This window comes from Podarcis muralis, chromosome 7 (genome assembly GCF_964188315.1).
Source record: "Podarcis muralis chromosome 7, rPodMur119.hap1.1, whole genome shotgun sequence".
Taxonomy (NCBI): domain Eukaryota; kingdom Metazoa; phylum Chordata; class Lepidosauria; order Squamata; family Lacertidae; genus Podarcis; species Podarcis muralis.
In genome coordinates, this window is record NC_135661.1 from 5,800,335 (window position 1) to 5,817,295 (window position 16,961).

Below are 16,961 nucleotides of genomic sequence, written 5' to 3' on the forward strand. Positions count from 1 at the left end.
ACGAGCAGGTCTGGTGGGGGGGACTCTTATCAGTGGGACCCTGTAGGTGTGTAAAGCCCTGGCAGATGCCTCGCTATGTCCATATCTACACCAGTCATGCCCCTCCCCCCTTCCAAAAAAAAATAATTCTAGGAGTTGTAGTTTGTTTGTTTTTATTATTATTGTTATTGTTGTTGTTATTATTATTATTATTATTATTATTATTATTATTATTATTATTATTATTTATACCCCGCCCACCCCAGCCAAGACCAGGCTCAGGGCAGCTAACAACCGATATAAAAACAAACTGATTGAAATACAACTTAAAAACAAGATTAAAATACAACATTAAAACATTAAAATGCAGCCTCATTTCAATGGAAACTCAAATCAAAAACTTTTTTGGGGATGAAAACATCAGGTCTTCACCAAGGCTAACTATCCGGACTGGTCCTACATGGGCCAGAAAAAAGCCAGGGAAGTCCCCAAATAGGAGTTCCATCACAGGAGGAGAAAGGAAAAAAGAAAGAGGGAGAGGGAATCAAATTGATTCCAAGCCAAAGGCCAGGAGGAACAACTCTGTCTTACAGGCCCTGCAGAAAGAAATCAGACCCTGCAGGGCCCTGGTCTCATGAGACAGAGCGTTCCACCAGGCCGGGGCCAGTGTTGAAAAGGCCCTGGCTCTGTTTGAGGCTAATCTGACTTCCTTAGGGCCAGGGACCTCTAGGGTGTTGCTATTTATGGACCTTAAGGTCCTCCGGGGGCATACCGGGAGAGGCGGTCCCGTAGGTACGAGGGTCCTAGGCCGTGAAGGGCTTGAAAGGTCAAAACCAGCACCTTAAATCTGACCCTGTACTCCACCGGGAGCCAGTGCAGCTGGAAAAGCACTGGGTGAATATGCTCCAATGGCAGAGACCCCATGAGGAGCCTCGCTGCAGCATTCTGCACCCGCTGGAGTTTCTGGGACAGCTTCAAGGGCAGCCCTGCGTAGAGCGAATTACAGTAGTCAAGCCTGGAGGTGACCATTGCATGAATCACTGGGGCCAGGTTCCGAAAGATTGTTGTATCGCAGGGAGTTGAGCTAGATGACATTTGGCCCCTTCCAACTCTTCAGATGTATGAGATCCCTCTTCCCCTCCCAGAGCAGTTTAATAGCCAACACTTCTTCCCAGGGAACTCTGGGAATTGTAGCTCTGTGTAAGGAGAGTATTGGGGTCTCGTCTCAGCACCGTTAATGAACCACAGCTCCCTCAATTCTTTGGGAGAAGTCTATTTAAAAGGGTGTCCTAATGAATGCCTTAAATCTATGGTGTGAGTCTGGCCCATGTCATCATTGGTGGAAGTGGTCTTTTGGGTAACACTGCCCCCCCCCAAGCCAGGAACAAGGGAGCCAGAATCCCTCTGGGCTGCCTCCTCACTCCTCTCCCCCATCTTCACAGTGGGAGTTTGATATCTGAAGGAATTGACGGTCACTCTGGGATTAACTCTCTCTCTCTCTCTCTCTTTTGGGAGAGAGATTCCCCTGGCAAGAGAATCTTTTTAATGGCTGATAAAACCTTCACTGTGGTGGAGTGGAAACAGGTTCCCTTTGAAGTGGGTCTTGCATTTCCCTCTTGACGCTCAATCCTGTATATTTTAACCGCCAATAAACTGATTTATAAGCACATCTCTTTTTTCCTTCAAAAATAAAAAAGTCTCTCCAGCCACCTTTCAAAGAATTGGCGAGAGGGAGGGGAATATTGCCAGCGCAAATGTCAGGAATGTATTTTGAATCTTCTTGCGGGAAGGAAGACCGGTCCCTTGAAAGGATATTAGCCATGGCAAGCCCATGAAACCTCCATGATTAGTGGCAGTCAAACAAATAAAGGAGCCGGATGTGTCCCAAAGGACTCTTGCATCATAGCATATCTGCCTCGGTTTCCTGGAGTTATCCAGCTAGCTTCTGCTGGAGAAACAATCCTTGGTTTCGTGGTTCCTTGTCCTTAATCAACAAGGTGAAAATCCTAACAGTATTAAATCCAGTTATCGTAATGGCACAAAATGATATGAAAATCGCCTGAAAAGTTTCCAATGGGTGTAATGAATCTAAGGAAGGGCTGTAGCTCAGTGGTAGAACATCTGCTTTGAATGCAGAAGGTCCCAGGTTCAGTTCCTGGTATCTTCAGGTAGAGCTGGGAGAGAACCCCTGTCTGAAATGCTGAAATGCTGCATTAAAAGGGATTAGAGTTATGCTGAAGTTTGCTAGGGACAGTAAAGGAAAGTGATGGTCTAGTTCAGGGATTTTGGCTCCAGATGTTGTCAGACCTCGGCTCCCATCAGTCCCAGCTGCCAGCATGGCCAACTGTCAGGGTGATGGGAGAGTTAGACTACAACAACATCCAGATGGCCACAGGTCGCCCATCCCTGCATTAAAAGAAGGCATGGTTTTGAGGGAGATCGGTAGGGGCAGTAAAGCCAAATGACCATCTAGTTCAGGGATGGAGAACCTGCAGCCCTTCAGTTGTTGCTGGACTCCCAACACCCATCAGACTTCATGGCAAGTGGTCAAGGGTGATGGGATTTGTAGTCCAACAACAGCTTGAGGACCACTGGTTCTCCATACCTGAACTAGACCATAGCTTACCTTTATTGCCCCAAGCTACCTCCATCACAACTCTGACCATCACTTACCTTTACTGCCCCTAGATACCTTCATAACAGCTGAAAGGCACCATGTTCCCCATTCTCACCATAGGTTTAGGGTCCCTGGGGTAAGCAAGCTCTCTCTTTTGCTTGTCCCTAACCTGCTGGGAAGGGACGTGGGTGGCGCTGTGGGTTAAACCACAGAGCCTAGGACTTGCCGATCAGAAGGTCGGCCACGACGGGGTGAGCTCCCATTGCTTGGTCCCTGCTCCTGCCAACCTAGCAGTTCGAAAGCACGTCCAAGTGCAAGTAGATAAATAGGTATTGCTCCGGCGGGAAGGTAAACGGCGTTTCCGTGCGCTGCTCTGGTTCTCCAGAAGCGGCTTAGTCATGCTGGCCACATGACCCAGAAGCTGTACACCGGCTCCCTCGGCCAGTAAAGTGAGATGAGTGCCGCAACCCCAGAGTTGGTCACGACTGGACCTAATGGTCAGGGGTCCCTTTACCTTTTTTATGGGGACTAGAATCTTGCTTCGTTTTTAAAGAAGGGGCCATAACTCGGTGGTAGAGCATCTGCTTTCTATGCCGAATTCCCTAGTCTTTTGCAGCATCTCTAGGTAGGGCTGGGAGGGATTCCCTGTCTGAAACCCTAGGGAGTAGCTGCCGGTCAGTGTAGACAGTGCTGAGCCCGATGGACACTGTATAAAGCAGGTTCCTATGTTCTATGGATGAGGAAGTGACATATCCCAGTGGAAGAGCATCTTCTTTGCCTCCATGAGGTCCTAGGTTGTAGCAGACCCAACATCTCATTTAGAAAGGGGTGGATCAATGTGAGACTACCAAAGGAAGAGCTAACTTTCCCTGCTTGGTCTTCTCAACATGCCCAGAGTCGTCAACCAAACCTTTACTAGAAACACACAGATCAGGCTCCCCAACTCAACTTCTCCACCGCCCCTTCAGCTTTTAGGGGTTTTGTGTTGTTATTCTATTCCACCTCCCCCCTCTCCTGTTGCTGTGAAATTCAATCAGGTCTCCCAGACCTCTAGGCCCTGGAGAACTCAGCAGCTGCATTCTCAACTGTCTCGAAAGCTTAGCCCCGTCCCCTTCTCAAACCAGAATCAGCCCTGAGAGTTTTTGGATTCAATTGAAAATGAGTTTTTAAAAAAATAAAAAAAATAAAAAAACAGACACAGATTGCAGCTGGAATACATATGGTACAATTTGATTGGCTCAGATAATTGCGCACCAGGATTTATGAGGAGGGGAAATGGATGGGGAGAGAATGTGGAGGGGTTTTTTAGCCACGATTCCTGCATTTCAGAGGGTTGGACTAGATGTTCTTTGTAAGGTTCCTTCCAACTCTATGATTCTAAGTTGGCTAGCTTTTAACAGTGGTGTCGTGCACAAAGGAAGCACAGATTGCCAGAAAATAATTCAGAAGGGCAGAAATGGTCCTGGTAGGCCAGAGTCGGCTCTGCTAATCCAATAGGATTTCCGGGGGCTGATGGTAAGACAGTGGTCGGCCACTGGCAGACGGGGGCCAAAGGAGGGCCTTCCTGTTTGCTGGCCTGCCCTGTCCTGACACCTAGTGGCCATTTTTTGTTTTGCATGGAGCCTGTGCAAGAATAGGCTTTTAGAAAAGATGGTTCTGAAGGGTTGGAAGATGGTTTGCCATCAGGGCCAGATTTAGGTTTGATGAGGCCCTAAGCTACTGAAGGTAATGGGGCCCTTTATATGCCCAGCTGTCCTTTGTCAACAACAAATTGTCACTGGTTTTTGTGTTGAATATATGGAGCTAAAGCCATTTGCGCATAACAAAATATGTATTTTATCGAAGTAATTGTTGAACTGAAATACAATTAAGTATATTAATAGTGAAATAATTATTAAGCTCTAACTTAAAATGATTTTTATTCATAACAAACTTAATAATGCAAACACATTGGAATTTGGCAATAACAAAAGTTCCTTTAGAAACACAATTTACAAAGACTCATAATGGGGGGGGGCAAGAGAGTGGGGCCCTAAGCTATAGCTTGTTTAGCTTATACGTAAATCCGGCACTGGTTGCAGCAGGTGGTGATGGTGCCAGGGCGTCAGATCATTCGTGGCACTTGCTCCCTAGACAATGACAATGCGGAGAGTCCATAGCTCAGGGAACGGAGACCCTTCTTTGCATGCAGAAGGTCTCGGGTTCAACCCCTTGGCATGTGTCTTCCCCCATAACTTCCTGCCTTCCTCTCTCCCTTCTCCCAGGTGTGGTTCAGCAACCGGCGGGCACGGTGGCGCAAGCAGGCCGGGGCCAATCAGCTGGCAGCATTCAATCACCTGTTGCCGGGGGGCTTCCCTCCGACTGGGATGCCTACTTTGCCTCCGTACCAGCTGCCAGATTCAACTTACCCAACCACCACCCTTTCCCAAGGTGGGTGCTGAGGGCTTGGGTGGGAAAGTGGGTTGTTTTGATGGGTGGGTTGTGTCGGAACCTGCCTTCAACCGAGCGACTCCTCCAGAATCGCCTCCGTTCTCTCCTCCCACGATAATTAATGACCTGAGTCTCTGATAAGGCTCCAAGCACGTTCCCATTATGCAGAGTATCCAGCACAGGGAAGGACGAGAAATATGAGCTACATGCTAAGAGTTTTATTACTAAGCTACGCAGACAGAAAAGAAACATCCTCTCTCTGTGAAAGCAGAGAGAAACTGAACCACAAAGGAACAGGAAACCAGTAAACATCACATCCGTCTCCTGTCTTCTGTGAGACTTCCAACAGCCTGGGATGTCTGGAATGCAAAACAGAGTCTTTTGACCCCAAAGCACTGCACAGTGGCAACACACAGAAACCAACAGGTTGATGGATGGCGTTTATATCAAACCTCAAGGTGGCAGGCGTGGTCCCACCCATCCCTCCTTGTTTAATCCTCTTAGCAATCCTCTGAGGGGGCTTCGGCCGAGAGGCAGGGACTGGCCCAGAATCACCCAGTGAGATTCACGACAGAACATGGGGATTTGAACTCTGGTTCTCCCAGTTCCTAGTCTGACTGGCACAGAGTGGGCAGAGCCAGGGATTGGCTGAGCCAGAGCGAATGATAGCTGAGATCTTCTAGGGGCAACACTGAGACTCAGGGCTTACCCACAATTCCTCTATTCCCACTGCTTTTCCCTGGGGAAAACCACTCGGAGCAACCAGCAATTTGGGTTGTCTCCTGCTCTGTAGACTGGCAGCTGCAGGTTCGATCCCCGCCATCTCCTGGTAAAAATCTCTTCCAGCCTTTACCCTGGCAAATCCTCAGTTTCTGTTCACACCTCCACGGGGCAAGGAGGAAGGAGTTCTTCTTGCATTGCCAAAGGCTCTCGGTGGCTCTGTTTCTTAACAGCCCTAGTGAATTCCTCTGCAGCTTGTATTTCTTGCTTCACAGCCCAAACAATCAAAATCCTACCATTTATTAATTTCTAGGCTTTAGAGGGGGTCCCACCCAAATCTATAACATGCCCCCCCTTCACTTTAGCAACAGGGACAGCTTTCCACAGCTGGGCATGAGAAAATAACAGGAGGTTACTAACAGCGTTCAGATCAGTACATCAAAGCAAGATAGTTTGCTTCGGTTTAGTGCTAAATTGGTTTTCCCTGAGAAAGGAGTGGGGCAAGGGAGAAAGCGCGTAGACTCATCCCTAGAAAGCATGGGTCAAGCAGAAAACTGGATAGCTCAGTTGATTAGAGTGTGCTGCTAATAATGCCGAGGTTGCAGGTTTGATTCCCATAAGGGACAGGTCATATTCCTGCACTGGAGGGGGGTCAGACTGGATGATCCTCAGGGTCCCTTCCAACTCGATGAATCCATGATTCAAGTGGAAGAGGAGGAGGGGGAAGGTGACAGGCAGGGCCACCCGCTGGATGAGTTGTAAGAAAGAATTTAGGGCAATGCCCCATTCACCCCAATGGACCAGACCTCCGCTGAAACAGATGGTGGGAACATGATTTGGGCCTCAGGTCAAGATGGCGCCTCCATCCTGCCAGCCTTTCCCCAAAGGAACACAGTGATTGTTAGGTGATGACAGCCACTGCTTCTAACCCGATGCTTCGTTTCCCCACAGATGGGGGCAGCACTGTGCACAGACCCCAGCCTCTCCCACCATCCACCATGCACCAGGGAGGGTTGGCTGCCGCTGCCGCAGACTCCAGCTCCGCCTACGGGACCCGACACGGCTTCTCCACCTACTCCGACAGCTTCATGAACCCCGCAGCTCCTGCCAATCACATGAACCCTGTCAGCAATGGCCTCTCTCCCCAGGTAGGCTGCTCACCTGTGTTTTGCCATCGTCTCCGGCCTAAACTGTAGGCAGTGCGTGAGGAAAGTGGGAGAACACATGGCCCCCCAATAAGAGCTCCAGTTCCCACGTGTCCTTAGTTGAGCGCCGCAGCGTTTTGTTCATTTGCTTATTGTTGAAAGCCGGGATAGGCAGCCTGCAGCCCTCCAGAAGGCGTTGGACGACAGCTCCCATCAACCCTACGCTGGCTGATGGAAGTTGTAGTCCAACAATACTTCGAAAGCTGCAGGTTCCCCATTGCTTATTTCCCCCCACTCTTCCCCAGAAGACTCCCAGAGTTGCTTACCAATATCAGAAATGATTCCCTTTCCTCAAGCTTACAATCGGGGATTGGAAGGGTGGAGGAAAGAAGCAAACCCAGTTACTAGTTCTTAGGCAGTTAAACAATTCTACAGGTCTGCAGCTGAGGCTAAACTGAGGCATTGCCAGGTCACCCAGTCAAAGACGGAAACAGAGCCCTTCAAGGAAGGAAGTGCCACCACATATTTGAGGACATCCCACAATGTCTGCTTAGCCCCGATTCTGTTGCAATGCAGACAATGAGTAAAGGCCCTCTTGCGCCTTCAGGACTTTGGTTTGCTAGCACAGTTGGTTTTAGGATTTGCTGTTGATCTACAGATGTAACGGTCAGCCTTGTTTTTTGTGATTTGTCATGAAGGTTTTTTCCTTAAGCTGCTTTGAGATGTGACTTTACAGACAAATTAACCAGTGAATCCCGGTGTTGTATTTGAGAGCATCTGTTTGAAAACCATGAATGAATAGTTCCGGGTATTCTCTGCTAACTGCAATAGTGGAAGACGAATCATTGATACCAACATGCTTTGTCCATGCATCTTCCTATTGCAATATGTTATTAGACAAATCTGCATATTTATTTATGGATGCAGCAGGGAACCTTTTGTCTCCCAGACATTGTTGGACTGCAATTCGCATCAGCTCCACCCAGCATGGCCAATCGTCAGGGATGATGGGAGTTGTAGTCCAGCGATATCTGGAGGGGCACAGGAGGAGCCCCATTCTTGTATTAGAAGTCACAAGTTGTGATGGAGGTAGCCAGGGGCAGTAAAGTTGGAAAGGACCACCAAACGTCATCTGGTCCAATCCACTGCGAGTGCAAGAATCACAGCTGAAGAATCCCTGAAAAGCACTGTGAAGGGAATTCTGAGCCATCCCAATTAATTGACAGAAAGAACACACCTTCTATTTTCTTTGGGCCCAAACAAGTTCAAGGTCTATCAGTAATGCTGGATCCTTGCCCGGCCTGAAACCCTGGAGAGCCGTTGCTGCTGGTCAGTGTAGACAATACTGAGCAAGACAGACCAAATAAGCAGTTTCCTTGTTCTGTTGTTTAGTCGTTTAGTCGTGTCCCACTCTTCGTGACCCCCTGGACCAGAGCACGCCAGGCACTCCTGTCTTCCACTGCCTCCCGCAGTTTGGTCAGACTCATGTTTGTAGCTTCGAGAACACTGTCCAACCATCCCATCCTCTGTCGTCCCCTTCTCCTTGTGCCCTCCATCTTCCCCAACATCAGGGTCTTTTCCAGGGAGTCTTCTCTTCTCCTGAGGTGGCCAAAGTATTGGAGCCTCAGCTTCAGGATCTGTCCTTCCAGTGAGCACTCAGGGCTGATTTCCCTAAGAATGGATCGGTTTGATCTTCTTGCAGTCCATGGGACTCTCAAGAGTCTCCTCCAGCACCATAATTCAAAAGCATCAATTCTTTGGCGATCAGCCTTCTTTATGGTCCAGCTCTCACTTCCATACATCACTACAGCTTCCTAACACGTGTTAAATGTATCCCCCAAGTGACCGCATTACAAATAGTACAGAATAGGTCATTGGCGAAGTTAACCCACGGTCCTTAAGGGTGTTACATCACTAAAGGAGAGCGTGAGTGGCAGAGGGTGATTGCGTCAGGCCTTTTTTTGACTTGGTTGGCTTCTGTCTCATTTCCTCTCCTCCCCTCCCTTTTTCTTCAGTGTCTGTTTAAGTGTAATAAGCATTTAAATGAAGTATTGCCTGACCAGGGATGGAAAGAAGAGGAGGAGGAGGAGGGAGAGATTTGGGAAGGAGGGGAGAGAAGTAGAAGGGGGTGTTAAATAGCAAAGAATTAGGGTGGGGGGGAGGGAGAAGATCAGATGCAAATCACTAGTAGAAAGGAAATTATGTGCAATTACCCAGCAAAACTGGGCAGCCTCTGCCCACCCCTGCCAACAAGATCTCATTAATAAGCAGAAAATAAGATTGAAATGGTGTGTAAAAGAGGTGGAAAAATGAATTTGAATGCTGCATTTGTCCACAATTACCCCCTCGTTCACACATATTTTATTGCAATTTTTTTATTATTATTCTTAATCTTTCCATCCCTCAAAGCAGATTGGGAACATCCTGGCATTATGGTTGCAGAGGGAGAGGCATTACGGATTTCCCTTTTTCTTTCCCTTCTGCCCCCCTGGAAGAGACTCTGCCCGCTCTCAAATTTGCAAAGGCCGGGCTGGCGGGGATCAGAATTCATTGCTTCGGCTTATCGCCGTGTAGGAACAAGTTCTTTTCCGGGGGGAAATGCCCGACCTTCAATTGCGTGGCGAGACGCCCTGCAATGCGTCTCTTTTTCCCTCTGTAGGCGGGAACGCAGGAAGCTGCCTTAGGCAGAGACAGGGCATTTGTCCACCTAGCCTATTGGTGCCTGCACTGACTGGCAGTGGCTCTGAAGGATTCCAGAGCGGATCTCCCCACCCCACCCCTACTTGGAGATGCCACTGGGGGCTGAACATCATAAGAAAAGCCTGCTGGATCAGGCCAATGACCCACCTAGTCCAGCATCACCTTCTCATGGGAGAATTTGGAGGCAGAGAGTAATAATAATAATAATAATAATAATAATAATAATAATAATAATTTTCGAACGGTTTTGGGAGTCAGACGGACTCCCAGAATGGATTAAGTTAGAGAACCAAGATTAAGTTAGAGAACCAAGATTAAGTTAGAGAACCAAGATTAAGTTAGAGAACCAAGGTACCGCTGTATTGTGGAAGGGCACGTGGGTGTGTGGAGTAGCCAATAATAATAATAATAATAATAATAATAATATAAGTGGTTTCCCCAACCACTCTGGGCAGCTTCCCACAAAAATTAAAAATACATCAAAATGTCACACATTAAAAACTTCCCTGACCAAGGCTGCCTTCAGATGTTTTCTAAATGTCAGGTAGTTATTTATCTCTTTGACATCTGATGGGAGGGCGTTCCACAGGGCGGGTGCCACTACCGAGAAGGCCCTCGGCCTGGTTCCCTGTAGCTTTGCTTCTCGCAATGAGGGAACTGCCAGAAGGCCCTTGGCGCTGGACCTCCGTGTCCGGGCAGAATGATGGGGGTGGAGACGCTCCTTCAGGTATACTGGGCCGAGGCCGTTTAGGGTTTTAAAGGTCAACACCAACACTTTGAATTGTGCTCGGAAACGTACTGGGAGCCAATGTAGGTCTTTCAAGACCGGTGTTATGTGGTCTCGGCGGCCGCCCCCAGTTTAGCGGCCGCATTCTGGATTAGTTGTAGTTTCCGGGTCACCTTCAAAGGTAGCCCCACATAGAGTGCATTGCAGTAGTCCAAGCGGGAGATAACTAGAGCATGCACCACTCTGGCAAGACAGTCCGCGGGCAGGGAGGGTCTCATCCTGCGTACCAGATGGAGCTGGTAGACAGCTGCCCTGGACACAGAATTGACCTGCACCTCCATGGACAGCTGTGAGTTAGGTTGGTAACATCAACATGCGATGGAGGGATAACATCAAGGAGCATTTCTCACCCCCCAAATGATCAAATTGGCACAGTTATTTTTACACTCCCATTGAGGAGGCACATTCCTTTCGGATGTTATCTGGGAACATAAGAGCCTGCTGGATCAGACCCTTGGCCCATCTAGCCCATCATCCTGTTCTCAAAGTGGCAACCAGATGTCCCAATGGGCAGAATCTGAGCATAAGAACTTTCTCTGCGGTTGCCAGCAGCTGGTATTCGGAAGCATCAGTGCCTCCTCTTGTGAAGGGAGAACATGGTTGTCATGTTTAGGAGCCATTGATAGCCCTCCCTTCCTCCACGAAGTCATCTGATCCTCTTTAAAGCCACTCCTGTGGCAGTGAGTTCCATAGTTTAACCATGTTCCGCACGAAGGGCTTTCTTTGATCTGCCCTGAATCTTCCAACATACAGCTGCACTGGATTCCCACAATTTCCAGTTTTACGAAAGACGGAGAAAAACTTTTCTCCATCTGTTTCCTCCGTGCCATTTATCATTTCGTAAACTTCTGTCACCTTGCCTTTTAGTAGTAGTAATAATAATAATAATAATAATAATAATAATAATAATAATAATAATAATAAATTTTATTTATACCCTGCCCTGCCCAGCCATGACCGGGCTCAAGGTGGCTAACACCAAATATAAAAGCAATTGATTGAAATACAGCTTAAAAAACAAGATTAAAATACAACATAAAAACATTAAAATGCAGCCTCATTTCAGTGGAAACTCAAATAAAAAACTTTTGGGGGGATGAAAGCGTCAAGTCTTCACCAAGGCTAACTATCCAGACTGGTCTTACATGGGCCGGAAAAAAGCCAGGGAAGTCCCCAAATAGGAGTTCCATCACAGAAGAAACTAAAAAGTCCCAAATGCTACAACTTGTCTTCCTAGGGGAGTCTCTCCTGGAACCTGAGCCTCCAAAGCAGCCACCCCCTCTTGCCTCCTGGCTCCCCCTGCCTTCCTTTAACTCTCTGCCAAGACCACAAGAAGACCCCACTCCAAAGGTCCATTGAGCCCAGCATCCTGTTACCAAATGCTCCATTTGCGAAGCCCGCAATGGATTCTCCCTCAAACAGGTGGCAGTGGGGGCCACCAATGTGGATGGCTTCAGTAGAGGATTAGACAGAACCACTAAACCCAAATGCTGTCCGTGGCTGCCAGACCTTAAGGTCCACAAATGACAACATTTTGGAGGTCCCAAGTCATAAGGAGATTAGGTTGGTCTCAACTAGGGCCAGGGCCTTTACAGTACTGGCCCCGACGTGGTGGAACGCTCTGTCACAAGAGACTAGGGCCCTGCAGGACTTGACATCTTTCCGCAGGGCCTGCAAAACAGAGCTGTTCTGCCTGGCCGTTGGTTTGGACTCAGTCTGACCCTTATGTTTCCCTCCCCTTATGGTTTTGACTTTTAAAATGAGGCTGCATTTTAAATTGCATTTTAACCTGTATTTTAAATGGTGTTTTTTCCCCCTCCTTTTTTCTTATTATGTTTTTACTGAAGTTTTTTTGGTGTTAGCCACCCTAAGCCCGGCTCTGGCCGGGGAGGGCGGGGTATAAATAAAATTATTTATTATTATTATTATTATTATTATTATTATTATTATTATTACCACAATGACTATGTTCTGTCACTTTCAGAGGCAGTATTTGCAAACCCTTGGTTGTGAGAATGCTGCTGCCATCAGGTCCTGCGTGGGGCATCTTGCTAGCTACAGCTACACCCGTGTACAGTGGCACCTCAGGTTAAGTACCGTATTTATCGCTCTATAAGACGCACCAGGCCATAAGACACACCTAGTTTTTGGAGGATGAAAACAAGAAAAAAAATATTCTGAATCTCAGAAGCCAGAACAGCAAGAGGGATCACTGCGCAGCAAAAGCAGCGATCCCTCTTGCTGTTCTGGCTTCTGGGATAGCTGCGCAGCCTGCATTCACTCCATAAGACGCACACACATTTCCCCTTACTTTTTAGGAGGAAAAAAGTGAGTCTTATAGGGCAAAAAATACAGTACTTAATTCGTTCCGGAGGTCCATTCTTAACCTGAAACTGTTCTTAACCTGAAGCACCACTTTAGCTAATGGGGCCTCCTGCTGCCGCTGCATCGCCGGAGCATGTTTTCTGTTCTCATCCTGAAGCAAAGTTCTTAACCCGAGGTAATATTTCTGGGTTAGCGGGGTCCATAACCTGAAGCGTATGTAGCCCGAGGTACCACTGTACTTAGGCCATGTTTCCAGGTTAAAGAAGAGCCTACTGGATCGGGGCCACAGGCCCATTTGGTTCAGCATCCTGTTCTCAAAAATGCCTTTGAGAAACAAGCAAGCAGGCGTGGTTCCGTTGCTGGGGCCAGGGCTGCTTCTGAAAACCAGTTTCTGGAAACGGCAGGAGCATAGCTGTCAACCTTCCCTTTTTTTGCGGGAAATTCCCTTATTCCAGCGCGGTTTCCCACTGCTTCCCGCTGCTATCCCAGATTGTTAGATATCCCGTAGACTGTCCCCGGGACAGGTGAGGCTGCTGATCCCTTCTTTTCAAATCTGAAAGTTGACAGCTATGGGCAGGAGCAGAGATGGCTCTTGGGATTGGGACCTGCTTCCCGTTGGGCCAGCTGGCTGGCCACTGTGACACCAGGATGCCGGGCTACACTGTGACACCAGGATGCCTGAGCCAGCAAACCTCTTCTTTTATATGTAATTTATTTTATTTTTGCATCAAATGGATTTCCTATTTCCATAAGGCATTTGGAAACAGAGGCTCCAGTTTTTCTCTGCCTCTCTCCCCTCCTTCTTGCAGAAAGCTTTGCTGAGATCCCAACAGCTCAGTATCACATACAGCCCTCGCTCCGTAAACTTTTAACCTAAAGGATCCCACAAAGCTGGCATTTCTTTCCAGTAAACTTTTCCTTTCTTCCTTCATCCGCCCCCCCCCCCCGCCCCCATCCAGAAGAGCCATCTGCTCCTGTCAGTTAGCTTCCTGGGCTGAGGGCAGTGGGAAAAACCAGAGCAAAAAGACGTCTCTCTCTTCTGCTTCTTTTTCTCATGTGAAAAGGGAGACGTTTATTTTCCAAGTTGGGGCCCTGCCCTGGGATTTGAAGGATGGGGGTGGGGTGCGTTGTAAGAGAAAAGAGGGGTTCCTGCAGGTGCCTTTGTAACAGAGATCCTTTCCTTTCGAAGCTGAAAGCCTTTCGAACTTTATAAATAGGGCTTGCTAAGCATATGGACATCGATTTTCCAACTTTCCCCCCATTTCTTTTTCGGTATATATTTATTTATAAATAAAATTCAACAAAATGTAATAGTAGATGGCAAATGAAATGCAATAGAAGTAGAATAAACGAAGCTATCGGGAGCCAAATATATAGGAAAATAATTCCATTGCAAATTCACATGTAATAAATTAATATACCAAAAGTTCCATGTACAACAAATGGGTTTACATTCTCCTGTACCTTATTAAAGGTAAAGGGACCCCTGACCATTAGGTCCAGTTGTGACCGACTCTGGGGTTGCGGCGCTCGTCTCACTTTACTGACTGAGGGAGCCGGCGTACAGCTTCTGAGTCATGTGGCCAGCATGACTAAGCCGCTTCTGGCGAACCAGAGCAGTGCACGGAAACGCCGTTTACCTTCCCGCTGGAGTGGTACCTATTTATCTACTTGCACTTTGATGTGCTTTCGAACTGCTAGGTTGGCAGGAGCAGGGACCGAGTAACAGGAGCTCACCCCATCGCGGGGATTCGAACCGCCAACCTTCTGATCAGCAAGTCCTAGGTTCTGTGGTTTAACTCTGTAGTTTGCATTTGAAGATGAATTTATCAGATTGGCTCACCCTGAAAAGTGTATGAGCCGAAATGCAGCCATTTTTCCATAGAATCATAGAAGTGGGACCCCAAGGGTCATCTAGTCCAACCCCCTGCAATGCAGGCATCTCAACTAAAGCATCCATGACAGACGGCCATCCAACCTCTGCTTAAAAACCTCCAAGGAGAGAGAGTCCATCTCCTCTGTTCCACTGTCTAACAGTTCTTAGCATCAGAAAGTGCTTCCTAATATTTAGTCGGAATCTCCCTTCTTGTAACCTGAAGACACTGGATCGGGTCCTGCCCTCCAGAACAGCAGAAAACAAGCTTGGTCCATCCTCCAGTGTGACATTTTGCAATGCTGTTCTGCAGCCTGCGTATAACTGCACATGTTGGTGGAAATGGCATGCAAAACATAGCAGGGAAACTCACTTTGCAAAAAATGTGTACATGTCAGGGGCGGGTGCCAGGAGCAGGCCAGTACTAGCTCACACAGTGTCAGGGAAGTTAACTCTTAATTCAAAGAAACAAGCAGCTTGGGAGCACAGGCCTAGTGAGCACAGCAACTCTTCCCCATAGATCATGCCCCAATGAGGCAATTGTGAGGACTGAAGGTCTCTGTTTTCCCACAGTTGCCTAAGCCTCCTCCTCCCTCTGATCCTTCCCAAGCAATCGGAGACTGCATCAACATGCCTTTCCCTGCTCCGCCCTCTTCATACCGCCCTCTTCTGGTTCTGGGAGACCAGCAGGAAGGGGAGCTGATTGCAGCAGGAGGTGGAGACCCCCTGACTTCTTCAGCAGCCTGCCTGATCTCTGTTTCTTGTCCCCCTACCCCCAGCCTCTGATTCTGTCTCTGATTCTGGACTGCTCTCTGCCACAGCCTCTTCCTGCTCACTAAAGCCTGTTGCCTCTTCAGCTTCTGACACCTCCTCTTTCCAGACTGCTCCCTCTTCTCCCTCTTTCCATTCATCACCATCCCACCACCAATCCCCTGGCTCTGAGCTTGCTTCCTTTGGGGGTTCCCTAGCTGGTGCCTCCCAGCTCTCTTCTGCATCCAGCCAGTGCATGACGGAACACCATAATATGTTCACACTAGAATGCTGATGAATTTTCATGAGGAAGAGAGAGAGAGAGAGAGAGAGAGAGAGAGAGCGCACATAAGCAGAGAGGAAGTTGGAGAAAGTGAGGGAGAGGAATCAAGCCGAGGCTGGGTACATCTTCCCTTTTCTTTGATAGGGTTCCCGCTTCATGCTTGCAGTTCGAAACAGCAACACTTCTTTACTAGCTTCTTTGTGGCTTTAATCAAGGAGCTAAAAGGGTTGCCTTTCAGCCCGCTGAAGATCTTTGGTTAAAGCTCAGCACGCATCACAAATTGAAGCCATGCACAGTGAGAAGTCAAGAACTTCTGAGATCAATGGGTCTTGATCCCGGGATTGCAGTCCTGCTGGTCATAATGAATTGCTTATTATGCTTTTGCTATCCGGCATGTGCCTGTCTGTATAAAACAATGCATTAATGCGGCTGGTGTTCCTCCAGCACCCCTGATCATTTTTACTGCCCTTGTCTACATCTTTTTAGACGTTCAGTGAAGACAATAGCTGGATGGGCTGACTCTGTATGGCAGTTTCCTCTTTATATGAGCCTTTTATTCAAAACCTGAATAAAGAATAGGATCCTACTTAGAGGGGGGCGGGTTGGGGGGGGAGACCATAGCTTAGTGCTAGAGTACCTGGTCTGCATGCAGTTGAGAGCATGCCCTGCTCCCTGAAACCTCAGAGAGCTGCTTCCAGTCAGTGTCGACAATACTAAGCCAGATGGAGCAGTTCCTGATTAATTTAGCCCCACGTCAGCCTCCAGAGTCCACATTTGGGACTGCGTCTTGCGGCATTTTCTGAAGGGCTTTTGTCGCCGTCTTTTTGTGTGTGCCTGGGGGCTTCAGAGCAACTGAGCGATGCCGCCTTGGCCGAGAGAGAATTGAAGTGCCTTTCCCCCCCCCTTTCCTTTTTTTTATTTTATTGTCCTGCTTTATGTGGATTAATCAGGGAGCCTGGGAGACGGGTTCAGGCAGGCCAGATAGAGGGAGAGAAAATGAGAGATTAGCACATTAACGCTGGAGCGAAGAGCGCGACGAGGCAGGCGACCTCTGGAATTCAGAGGCGGACGGGCCATTTGGACGGGCTGGAGTGACCCAAAGAGAACTGAGTGTGGGGGAGCCAGGAGGAGGCTTTGGGGCAGAGGAGGCCCAACCGGGGGACAGAAGCAGGGGAAGAAGGTGCCAAGGATGGAAGCCATTCAAATAAGGAGGAGACACCACTGTGCCAAGTATCTGGGAAGATGGATGCAGAATGTATATCTAGGAAGCCACCTTATCCCAGGGAGGGTGGCTGGGTGTCCCGTTTTTGCAGAGGACAGTCCTCTCTTTGAAGGGCTGGCAATCCTCTCTT

At 48.2% G+C, this 16,961-nt stretch overlaps 1 protein-coding gene across 5 annotated transcripts in view; it reads left to right on the forward strand.

The window, feature by feature from the left end:
- PAX7 (paired box 7) overlaps positions 1–16,961 on the forward strand; it is a 166,790-nt gene that overhangs the window by 103,775 nt on the left and 46,054 nt on the right. For all 5 annotated transcript variants that reach the window (XM_028741572.2, XM_028741571.2, XM_028741569.2 and 2 more), the window contains 2 exons: positions 4,861–5,026; positions 6,698–6,894. In XM_028741572.2, coding sequence (XP_028597405.1) covers positions 4,861–5,026; positions 6,698–6,894 — 363 coding nt within the window. The remainder of the gene's footprint in view (positions 1–4,860; positions 5,027–6,697; positions 6,895–16,961) is intronic.